At 37.4% G+C, this 13,162-nt stretch overlaps 1 protein-coding gene across 2 annotated transcripts in view; it reads right to left on the bottom strand.

Annotated features, from left to right (window-relative positions):
* The window catches only part of LOC138695176 (retinol dehydrogenase 14-like), a 44,621-nt gene that overhangs the window by 5,794 nt on the left and 25,665 nt on the right, over positions 1-13,162 (bottom strand). For both annotated transcript variants that reach the window (XM_069819642.1, XM_069819638.1), the window contains 3 exons: positions 11,725-11,961; positions 5,557-5,742; positions 1,756-1,865 (listed from right to left, as the gene is read on the bottom strand). In XM_069819642.1, the coding sequence (XP_069675743.1) occupies positions 1,756-1,865; positions 5,557-5,742; positions 11,725-11,961 (533 nt within the window). The remainder of the gene's footprint in view (positions 1-1,755; positions 1,866-5,556; positions 5,743-11,724; positions 11,962-13,162) is intronic.

The raw sequence follows: 13,162 nt of genomic DNA, 5'->3' as shown, positions 1-13,162 counted from the left end.
CACTCATACAATCTTTCTTTAGTGCGTGACGTCACGTCACCATGGCAACCAAGTGCTGTATGAGAATGGGAGCCCAAATAATTTCACTTCTACAGTATTGTAAGTTCCAATAGACACGCTCGGCGCTCGGTAACAGTTGACTATTCTATTCAGCGGACGATTACAGGTACTATTTATACAACTAAACACTATTGATAACGACTGACAATAAAACTTTTTTTATTTTAGAATGTGGTACCGGTAATAACTAGAATTAATTAGTAATAAGAGATAAAATTGTGTTTTACGCGTAAATAGGTGAAGTCGCACTTCACCTGAATAACCGCCCCTGCGTCACCCTCTCACCCAATGGGCCTCTTACACCTCCCAGCCCTAAGTTCATACCGCCAATGTAACCAAGCAGCATAGGATCCATTCCAACTGTCCTTTCAAAGTGTCGAAGTGTTCTTAGGAATGAATCTTGGCAGTGATATTGCGGAAGGCTTAGAACCCAGAGACGGTTTCGGAGAGGACGCTCCTCTTGTAAGTGAATGAAGACATGGGTCGTGACCTGAATTTGCCTATGGAATGAGATGAAGAAGATGAATGATATGAGAATGAAATCTAAATTCTTTTTCTATAGGGAAGAGGAAGGGAAATGGACCGTGGCAATAAAAGTTCCAACTCGGCATTTACCCTAGTAACTATGGAAAACCACAGAAAAATCATAGCCAGGTTGGTAGGTCCGGGGATTTGAACCGCGGACCTCCCGAATGCAAACCGAGGCCAAAAAAAGTATGAAGCTCTACTTCAGGCCTGCACAAACAGCGCTCCTTCGGAGCGGGAGAGCGGTGTTTACCGCTCGCCGAAACGGAGAGGAAGATACGTCAGAATGACATAGACTTGCTATAGGTAGATGAGAGGGAAACGATCACTCAGTTATCTAGTGGAGTGCAGTGTGTAGGCCTATTCTCAGTAACTGATTCACGTTGCTTACCTACTGCTACAGTACAGTATGGAGGAATCTAAAAGACGGAACATAACATTTAACATTTAACGATTTACAGCTCGAACCTATTGATCTTCAATATGACCTAAGGGCTAAAGATCGTTTGAATAATACTACTGGCCTGGTTGAGTTTTACAAGACTAAACATTAGCAATAATATCCACGACTATACAGGCTGGCTGTGAAAATTATTGCTATGTTTGGCTCAACATTTATATTTGTGAGCAACAGTTTTCTATAATCAACTTTTAAAAAGGCAGACATCGAACATCTCTAACTGATGTTTCATTATGATCAGTAGGCTACTGTTCCTTTCAACTGCCAACAGCATAAAACCTCGTTTTGATGTACTGATAAATAAAAATATAACAAAATGATATTGTACATTTAAGTAGCTATAGAATTTCTATTACTTCTGTAAAATAAATATTTCTTTATTAATTAATAATAGTCCAAGACAGTTTTGCAAACACTGAACTCGTAATAGTACTTCCTTTTGTGTATATTTTGTACGTGATCACCCCTTCTTCCAGTCCACCCTTATACAGAGCGCAGCTAATACCTGCATTTCGCTCATGAGCTGTGAGCCGGCTCGGAGAGCGCAAACCTTGTGCAGGCCTGCTGTACTTGCTTGGCCTCCAATTACCTTCATGGTGTAAGATAGGGAATACATATACTTTACCTGATCTTACACACATTCTACAAACAGAGAAAATATCAATACCTATAAGGTAAATTCATACTACAACATCTAATTGATACTTTACCTTACAAAAAACTTTCAGGACACTTGTAACAATTGCTTTTGTTACTCCTGATAAATGGCGCCACACATCCGTTAAAACAGCACCGGGATGAAGGCTGTTAGCAGTAACACCTGTCGTAAAATTAAAATTTTCATTTACTTTATTTTTATTAAACACAATGTATTGAGTGTTGAGAATATTGGTAATCTAACACAAAATAATGTCTGGGTGTCTTTTACAAATTACATAATATTGTATGGCATACAAAGAAATTAATCCCGTGTAGTAATATTTAATTTAACGACGCTTTCAACTGCAGAGATCATTCTGCGTCGTTATTCAACGTAGACGAGAAAATTACCGGCGAATTTTGCTTGGAGCCTGTGTCAGGGAGAGAATTCTGTTACATGCAGTAAATTCATGGTATGGGACCCCTAGCATTACTATGGTTGTAAGGACAGAAGCGACTTTTGACAGTTCCGTAATGTATTTGTTTTTTATTTTTTTTCATCCGTTCGCCGAATCCCTCAGCCACACACGAAGTGTACACGACGTTGTCACATAATATATTTCCTAAATGTTCTTCTGCGCTTATCTGTCTGTCCGCCTGCTCGCCCACCCTTCAGCTAACTGTCATCGGGGTGAGGGAAGGGGAATGCTGTTTAGTTGCAACGTCGCGCTTTGAGTCTGTACATTTCATGTGCTTTATTATAGACGTCAGAAGTTGTATCTTTCTTTGCGACCACAATACTTTCCTCTCGGGGAAAGCCCTCCTAAGCAGTGTTGCCAATTCAGCGGTTTTCCCGCTAAATCTAGCTTTTTTGGATAACCGTCTCGCGAGTAAAAGTATATCATCCCGCTTAGCGGGAATACTAGCGGTTTTAAATCTTTAAAGTTTCTGAAATGAAATTCATATTAGCATTATAAGTGGCTTTCATAATTACATTTAATTAGTTCAGTGTGTGTTTTTTGAAATAATGGATGTGTTAATGTAGTGATAATTCCATATATGTTACCGTTAAAACCCGAAATCCGTCAAAACCAGTTTCAACTAGTAAAAACTAGTTTAAGCAAATAAAGATAGATAGAAAGGGAGTTTCCTTATGATATAGAATCAATGTCAGGTTAGGTTTGGTTTGTTTAAGTTTTTGTTTGGTAAAAGCCTAAAAAAACCTAAACAAACCAATTCTGATCTGTCATTGATTCTAGATATTACGGAAATTCACTTTCTATCTATCTATATTTTAAAACTAGTTTTTACTAGTTGAAACTGGTTTTGCCGAATTTTGGGTTTTAACGGTAACATATATCGTGCAATAAGAATTTAAATATGTTGTGTCTGTGATCAAAGTGTTCAAAATTGCTTTATAGCGCCACATTGGCAATGATAATAGTGTGCAATATTCGTTGCATTGGCTGGTGGATGCTCTATCTTGACCGTTATTATTATTATTATTATTATTATTATTATTATTATTATTATTGAATAAGAATACATTAAAATCTAGAGATATTTATTAGAAAATCGCTGGTTTTCGAAAGCCATCTAGCGGGATTATACGAACAACTGTCGGCAACACTGCTCCTAAGGACATTATCATCCTACAAAATCCATTGCCCCATGCCGAGTTTATAGCAGTGAATCTTGGATTCAACGGCTGGAGAAGACTATACGTATATAGTTTCATTTTAATTTACTCAAAGGTTACATACGTACAATACAGAGTTCCTATGCGGAACGGTTCCACTCCAACCTCTACCTAACAAAATCTTTTGGCGGGTGGCGAGTGGTCGTACGCCGGCATACGGACAAGTCTGTACACACTTCTCTACGCAGATCGGTCCCACTCTACCCTTCACCGCTTAGCTTCTTCGGAACGGGAGATCCGCAGTCCGCATTACCTTAATTAAGCCGACGGAACATTACTACCTGGGACCGGGCTGCATAGGAACTCCCTGTGTGTACAGCATAATGCAGGGACATCATTTTATTTTTACTTTAATTTTTATTGCACCTGAGTTTTTGAATGTACTTCACTCCCACCCCTTCCACTAATGAAGTTCAACCGTCCTCCACACAGATCCAAGACCGCATATACAGTCATAGTAGCCTTACGGTCATAGTGAACAGTACGTTCCAAAAATATGTTCGCGTTTTCCAGTGACGAAAGACCTTTCAATATTGCATCATTTTCCATTTGCCTACGTCGCATCCCGGTTTCCCCCACCTGCTTCTATTCGCCTCTCTGTAAATGCTAGTGGCTGGGCTGTCTTAACTCTTTTCTGAGAACATTAATTTCTGTTAGGAATTGGACGTCTACGTAATATTATACCTATAAGATTGTTTAAAATAACTTAAATAAAAGGGCCTCGTTAAGTAATTAATTCTCACGTGATTTCCTCCCTTTCTACGAGCTGCGACGTAACCACTTGGACGGACAGTAGATAGCATGTCTAGTAATTTTATCTTTTCGGATCGGGCAGAAGTGAAGATTGGATTTACAGTACGTAAAAGTCTCTTTTATGGAGCAGGTACAGAATTATTTCAACATGAGTTACTAATACGAAGTACGAACCTGGTAATTGGAATTACGTACAATAGTCTATAGTGCGATAATATGCACAAAAGAACTGAAGCCTGTATCGAAATGAACGGCCACCATTTTCAAAAATGTGTTTAAACATCCATATTATGATTATTTTTCAATTTAACTTCATTCTCTATAGTGTACGCTAATGTGCTGCAGACAGTATAATATACACTGCATAATGAATACGTCCGCATGGATAGCTCAGTTCGTGAGTAAAAACACTCATTGTTAATACTGTACTGAATTTTGATTAAACAAAAACATAATGAAAATTATCAAACTCAAACCGCTATATTTCCTAGTTTACGTAAATGGATGAACTAATTTTCTTCCCTCCTATACCTAGTAAAGTGATTTGTTTGTATATTACGACAATATCATCGTACTCCAGTCGTGGAAGAGGGTAGCAAACGGTGTTTCCGGTTCTTAATCGTTGATCCAGAGGTATAGCCAGGTTAATATTAGAAATGTTAGTAAAAATAAAATGATGTCCCTGTATATATATGTACTGTGTACTAAGCTTATATTCTTAAACTTCTAATTATGATTGTTTTCCGGCATATAATCTGAGAACTTCAGAAAACCTTTTGGAGTGATCGTCAAAATTGTGAGGATTAGAAATCTCAGTAGCGTGTTCCCTTAATTACCTAACGAAAAAAATAATGAAACGAAACGGTTTGATCTTCAACAAAGTGATGAGATTTTCTTAGATTCTTTAACGGCAAAATAACACAAAGAACAGTTTTGGACAAAATTATAAAATATTCTTGATTTGTTAACGGCAAAATAACGAATACAGTACTATTTAATCTTGAACAAAATTATAAGATTTCTTGATGTTTTCTCGATTCTCTAACGAAAAAATGGTAAAACGGCTTATTCTTGAAATGTTAAGTTATACTTGCCTTTCCCTTTCAGTGGAAAAATGAATGAATCGAAACGGTTTAATCTTGAACGAAATGATAAGATCGGTATATTTTTTTGACACTTTATCGACTAAATAACAAAAACGACATAGTATTGAACAAGATATTAAGATTGTCTTGATTTTTTAACTACAAAGTAACAGAAACAACTTAATCTCGAACAAAGTGATAAGATTTTCTTGATTCTTTAACCCTAAAATAAAAAAAAACGATTTAATCATGAACTAAATTATACAATTTTATTGATTTCTTAATGAAAAAATAACAAAAGGATTTATTTCTGAAAAAAAGGAAGTTATACTTGCCTGTGCCTTTCAACCTTCTTGCAAGCTCATTTGCCACCATGATATTGGCCAATTTACTGCAGTTATATACTTGAGTGCTACTGAACCACTTTTCTGAGTTTAGATTATCGATATCGAACTTTGCATACGCGTGTAATACTGAAGATACCATGATAATGCGGCTGGGAGCTGACCTCTTCAGAAGTTCTGAAAAGTGAAAATATGAAATTATTAATAGTAACTACCATTGTTGTGGTATTACTTTACACCTAATTGTGTAATAGTAAGAAGTATGTGTTATTCCCTTTTTACCTCGAATATTGATGATCCGAAATAATATAAAATAACAGTAAATACCTATAAAACTTCCCCACTGTAACCGCGTGTTCTGAAGCGTCATGTATGAGGCGCGTCCATAAAGTAACTTTCCCACTCGTCCCACAATTAGCAAACCATACATTGCTCGAAGCGACTGCGTGTACGTGATAGAGTAATGTCCTGGCATGGCGCATGCGCTAGCGCAACTTCCCGAGCAGGGTTGCCAGATTGGGCTACAAGTAGCCAATTGGGCTACTTGAAATTTGAATTGGCTATTGATTTTTGCCATTGGGCTACTTGCGACTTTTTGGGCTACTCAAAAATTTTCAGGGCTATTTTTGGGCTATTTTTTCTGATTTGAAATTGTGGAAAATTAATAGTAATAGGTGTAGTAATAGTATTCCTCTCCGTGAAAAAAAAACCTGTTACAGTGTACGTCTCGCCTTATTCCACCACCACCACCACCACCACCACCACCACCACCACCACCACCACCACCACCACCACCACCACAACCACCACCACCTTAACCACGAGAAACGAAATAGGCCTACCTATGCGAAATATATATATATATATATATATATATATATATATATATATATATTTTGCACAATGTCACATGACCAAGTCCGTGTAAGGGGATTTTCTCGTTTCACTATGACCAGTGCCAGCAGTAATGCAGTGCCGTGGCGAAGTGCAGCCTGAAGATAATAATCAGTTGCTGTTTTTCCTTCACTTCAAGCGTTAGTATTTTTGTGAATGCCGATGTGGTTTATTACTGTAATCTTAAATTAGGAACTAGGATCTGTTGTAAAAGTGATATACAATTTTTAAGTTATATTCGAGAATTAATTGTTTGACATTTTTTGTACCCTAATTATAATGGAAATTAATTATTCAATTCTGAGTCCTATAGTGAAATAATTTTAAGAGAACTATGTTATAGATGTGATATACAGTAACATTTTTAAATTGTGATAGTGAATAAGTTTTTGTACATATTTTGTTTTGTGATTTTACTGAAAATGGAAATATTTATTATTTCGTTCTGTAATTGCTGAAAATGGGAAAGTGGGAGAAGTATACCAAAACGTTTAATAGGCAGTGGTTAAATGATACTTCATTCTCAAGCTGGCTTCAGGATGTGAAAGACTACAGCAATAAAGCTGATTGTAAATTTATAAAATTCAAGTAAGTGCTCATAAAGGAGACTTGAAAAAAGAAACATTCCGATTCAGTTAAACATTATAATCCGCGAAATATAAATCTGCCATTTATATTGGGCTACTTTTTCTGAATGTTGGCTACTTTTTCAGCGAGCTTTCGCTACTTTTAGTTATACCAATCTGGCAACCCTGTTCCCGAGTGCTCTCAGTAGCTTCGTTGCATTGGTTGAAGATGGACGTTCCTATTCCAGCTCCCGCCGAGTGTGAAGTGCGGTCAGTGTTAAAGTTTTTGAATGCACAGGGCATAGCGCCGATTGAAATTGATCGTCAGCTGTGCCAGGTCTATGGGCCTAACGTCATGAGCAAGCAGATGGTGCGTTGCTCCACAAGGGCGTCTGTGATGATGGTTGGCCTCCCACTACGCTCCTTGTCATGCACATTTTGGCGTTCTGCTGAAAATTGTCTACAGCAGCAACGCACCATTTGCTTGCTCATAGACCTGGCACAACTGACGATCAATGTCAATCGGCGCTATGCCCTGTGCATTCAAAAACTTTATCACTAACCGCATTTCACAGGCGGCGGGAGTTGGAATAGGAACGTCCACCTTCAGCCAATGCAACGAAGCTACTGAGAGCACTCGGGAAGTTCCGCTAGCGCATGCGCCATGCCAGGACATTACTCTATCACATACACGCAGTCGCTTCGCGCAATAAATGGTTTGCTAACTGTGAGACGAGTGGGAAAGTTACTTTATGGACGAGCCTTGTATACAGGGTTTAACACGTACAACGCTATCGCCTGCCCACATCTCCCACGGCACTTCTACTGCATACGCCTAGCACAGTTGCCGCGTCACGACCCGGCTTGTCTCCCATGAGTTGTGCGTGAACTAAGAAGTAATGTGACTAGATTAAGCTTGCCTTTATTTACAGAAGGTGCTCAAAATAACGACTCTCTGCTGATAGAGAAGCCTGTCAGCTTTTCAACACATTATTAAACACTTGACGAATTTCGGCTGTCGAAATTGTTGAAATCACAAACAGAATACTTCTAATTCTTTGAGTGTACCTTTAAGGATTGTTTGCATACAGCTTTTCTTTTAACATCCCCCAAAGATAGAAATCACACGAATTTAGATCTGGGGAACAAGCAGACCAATCAAGTATCCTGTCATCAAAAACACCTCGCAATTCTTCCATAAACTGATTGGCAGTGTGTACTGTTGCATTGTCTTGCATGAAGTAACCATGGGTCCTTTCATTAGGTGTTAGTTCTCTGAAAAAAGGGTGCAGTATATTTTTCACATACGTATTAGAATTTATGGTTTCGTGAAAAAAAAGTTGTCGAATAATTCGTGTTGCATTAACTGTACACTAGCCATATAGGTGGATTTTTATTTTTCGTAAAAATTTGAAGACACCGTCCAAAACTGTAAGCTTATTGAGAAAATAATTCCCTGAAAAATGAGATTGGGTAATAAGAAGACATGACGCATTTGAATTAAAGTTATAAACATATCCTTAAGTTTCTGTATTCAACCAGAAGTGAATTATTTAGAACTTTTGTGCGCTTTCCTACACCATTAATGCTTCTATTGTTCTTAAAAGTCTTTAAATGATGTTAATGTCTTCACATCTGAATACTGGTGCCGATATTCAGTTACAGTTTGCAGAATAAATTGTTTTTCTTCTTCTTTTGTTATCATATTGTTGTACGAGTAGTCTGTCATCAGTTTCACTCTCCGTTCTGCTGCATCATTTTAAGTTCTTTAAAATATTTTACGATATGTAGCCCTTCCTGGAAAAAGCTCGTTACTTTTCCATTCTGATGGATGTGTTTCCAAGAAGTCGGAATTTATTGAAAACCATTCAAAAAATCTCCTTGAATCTTGAGAAATAAAGTTTTCAATGCCTTTTCCTAAATATTGATCTTAGAACTTTGATTCAGCTGATAACTTTTGATATTTCCTTCTAGACTTTTCCATCATTTCATAGCATTAGTATTTTAGTTTCAACTAAAATGTATTTATTTCAGATCAACTTTTCTGGAATTTCTTGAAAATTGTGATAACTAGCCCTTCAAAATAGCTTCAGAGATACGATGCCTGCTCTCATTGTTCTTAAAGTTCAGATCTGCGTTTAAAACTCTTTTGTAGCACTTTCCACTCCTTATACTCGTAGTGGGTATAAAGTTCATATAATGCCTCCCAGTTTTTCGACATTCTGTTGAAATTTTCTTGTAGGAATTCGTGCTTTCTCATAACCAGATGTGCACTAGAACGTAAGTTCAGTTTTACTTTACGTATATTGTAGAACAACACTTTTAAAACCTGGCCATTACAGGGCAATTTTGCACTCGTATCAATCTCCATCTCCATCTTAGCAGTACAACAGTGTAACTACGCAATACTGAATACATATTTGCCACAATCGGCACTTGGTGAATAGCATTTTTCCACTCGAAGCTATGCGACATGCGTTCTCTCCATCTAATCTCACTCATCTCATCTAAATACGCTTTTTTCGGTCGAGTAAACAGGAAATCTCTATCTAATGTCCGTTTTAGAATCAGATTTTTTCAAGAAAATAATACATCACTACACATTGCAAAATTTAGAAAAATTAATAAACTCAAATATTGCTTAATAAGCGGAAAATTTTCAGAAAAACTCTCAATAATATCAGTTAAATATAGTATTATAAAATTTATCAAAATCAAGAAACTATAAAAATGCTTAATAAAGGGAAACTTTTTAGAAAAATTTATAATTATATCATTACAGTTTCTTATTATAAAACTTAGGAAAATCAATGAGCTAAAAAGAGCTGCTTATGAAGGGGAAGTTTTTCAGAAAATGTTATGATTATATCAGTGCAATTTTATAAAATGTAGAAAAATCACTAAGCTAAAATAATATGGGGAAAATTGTCAAGAAAATTTTCATCACAACATAATCTGCAAGTACGCGATTAGACATCAGTGAACAAAACAAGTCAGATGGTAGCAGCGAAGTACCGGTACCGTATCAACACTGCCTCCCCTTTCAACAAACTCTTCAACTATGCGCTCTGAATGGCTTCGTTTAAGAATGTAAAAGTGGGAAAGACAGCGTAATACCACAGTCTAGTACATACAGTCACGAAGCTTGAGGTGATTTTTTGCATTTCTCGCGATACAATGCTCCAAGCGGTTAGCAACTGAGAGTACAAGGAACAATAGGCTGTGCGGTAGTAGCGATCCTAGTGACTAGCAACTAAAGTTCAATTGTCATTGGATGCATATTCCCTACGTATTGAGCTTCGTGATTGTATGTACTAGACTGTGGTAATACTAAGACTTTGAGTAACCTCAGCGGCTTAATTCTAGCTTCATGTGCATGTCGTTCCGAACTGCATAAATGTTCGATGCAGTTTGTTGAAGCCTCATAACTAGACCGTGGAACTTCATGCAGTTGCATGTTTTTAATAATAATAATAATAATAATAATAATAATAATAATAATGGCTTTATTTAACCTGGTAGAGTTAAGGCCGTAAGGCCTTTTCTTACACTCAACCAGGATTAAAACTTGCTTACATAGTTGAACATAACATATTGACTTGGCATATTGAAAAAGTGAAAGCGGATCTTTGCCAATCAAGGATTTTACGTTCAAATGAAGTCAGTTTTATTTTGCATAATGCGTATTTAGAGGGATTTCCCTTTTAAATGCATATATATTTTTATTTCGTATATTTAAATGCATATATTAACATCTTTCTTTGTTTTGCCGATTTATTATCTAATTTTAAAATTTCTTCCTTATAAAAATAAGAATAATTTCCATAAGAAAAATATATCAGAAGTGAAACCAATAATTATGTAAATACTGTTGAAGACATGATATTCCTGCGACGACAATGGATAGGCCTACTTGTTCCTAGTGTGTAAGTTGAGTCGTTTTCTACTTTAACATGGGGCTATCTTCTGCTTCGTGTACATACATGCTAGCCGTGTAAGTGTAATTTCTCAGGAGTCAGGGCGAAAATATGCGTCGCCTAGATGTCATGCAAACTTTTAACACTTTTACTCTAATTTCGTAAAAAAAAAAAAAAAAATGAATGTATTTAGACACGTGTGACAATAAAGTCACGTATTATTGAGGTCATGAAATTGCTGCGAAGACAATGCTGCTAGTGCGCTGCGATTTCATAGAAACAAAAGTATTTGAACACCTGCGACAATGAAGTCTCGTGGAGTGTAAATTTTCATTTCAACAAGTTTTACTGCACACTCAAGCTAAGAACCAATGCATGATCGATCTGCTTACAAGTTTAGACAAGATATATTGAAGAAATGGGTTTCTGAATGCAATATTTTCCTACTGATAGAAAAATCGTCTTTTGTGCAATATGGCTTCTTGACACTTATTACTTTAAACTATTTTCATTTGTATCGTAATATTAAACCTCTAAAATGTATTTTACTGCATATATTTTAATTTTTAGCACATGTTTCAACAGCTTTTACTGGATAATTGCATATTTTTCAGGTTTTTGTTTTTGGTGCATAAAGTTCCGTAGTCTACTCCTAACAATGCGTGTCGCATCGGACGGTCCGAGACAAAATCGTCCTGTCTGACACAGAACGTCCGATGTAGTATGGTGCCGGCCTTGGGTCTACAATATCCTAAGCTCCCAACAGTAGGCCTACGGCTTACCTATCAGAAGACACGTTAACAGGAACGGTCCGAAGTGATTGACCTGCATTCCGATCAAGAGATTGTCGCTTGTCAGCTTGTAATTAATAGCAGCAACGCCTGCATTGTTGACGAGCACGTCCAGGCGATTTTCTGTCTTGTTGATGTGGTCGGCGAACTTCCGTACCGAGGCCAGAGAACTCACGTCCAGGTGTTGTGCCTCCAAATTGGAGTTGCCCGTGCTGGCAACAATATCCTCTGCAATTCAAATAACAACACATCATTTTGTACTTCATGGCTTTACAAATGCTCAAAATTGCACGCGCGCAAATAGCCGTGCAACGGTGCAATGAGGTACAGTCCGCATTTCACGAGAAGATCCGAGCAAGGAATGCGAGTTTTTCCCCCACTCTTATAACCTATCTCCGACTCTGAACCTCGAGCAGATCGGCCCAAGTCCACGGGCTGATACACCGCTGACCTCACTCTGCTAAGCAGTGTCGCACGGAACTAGCCCGTGCCGTCACCCTGCACCACCGCACGGGTCGCGGCGGACTGCTTGTGGAGCGGTTTAGTGCGGTGAACTTGTTTGTATCAAAGCATGAGCCCAAGCTTCCGCTTCTATCAGTTACTTATGAATTGAGTTGGCGCGGGTTTGTGCTTGTGTTTGCGGTTCGATCAACGATCAGCTACTGTTTCAAACGTTTTCGTTTTTGATTTCTGTTTTTCAAGATGAGTCCAAATAATGGTGCATCGCAAAGAAATACAGTCTCTGTGAGGCTGCTGTTACACTATCAAAGTTCTTTGACAAAGAATACTATGATAAAATATTTCAACAAAGATCTTTGATGAAAGATAGGATTTGGGGTATATTACACTACATAAAATCTTTTATGCTTGACCATGCCGAAATGTAGTAATTATGCACCTGGTAGCAGTCCTTTAATGCATGCCATTAAAGTACACCTACTCATTAAAGTACAGGTGTTTTCAGCCAATGACAACTCAGCTTACAGGTGTTCAGCCAATGACAAGTCAGCTTTGTACCGTTATAAAACAGCAAGTATCGATTATTCTCGGATATGCAATCGAAAGAGAATTAGCGAAAAGTCACGGAGGCTGGAAATCCAATACTGTCGCAGAAGGTTATGTTCTGTTACTACAATAATTAGCGTTAATTGTAAATAATATTCAAATAAATTCAATTTGTCATCTCGTTTTTCAATGTCGAATTCAATAATCAAGGTTATACCAAGTTTAACGGGATTACATCAAGGTCAATGACATTATTGTTCCTCGGAAAAAATCAATACTTTCGCGTCTGCGCACATCTCACAATTCACGACCTAGAACAAGGTCACTTCCGATCTTGTCAGATACAAATAAAATGTATACATCTGAATACTGTAATTTCAAGTTAGAAATATGGTCGAGCATAAAAAGTCGTATGAAACTCGCC

The sequence above is a fragment of the Periplaneta americana genome, chromosome 1 (assembly GCF_040183065.1).
Source record: "Periplaneta americana isolate PAMFEO1 chromosome 1, P.americana_PAMFEO1_priV1, whole genome shotgun sequence".
In the NCBI taxonomy this organism is placed as follows: Eukaryota; Metazoa; Arthropoda; class Insecta; order Blattodea; family Blattidae; genus Periplaneta; species Periplaneta americana.
The sequence above is the reverse complement of the archived record's forward strand: the minus strand, read 5'-3'. Positions and strand labels throughout refer to the sequence as shown.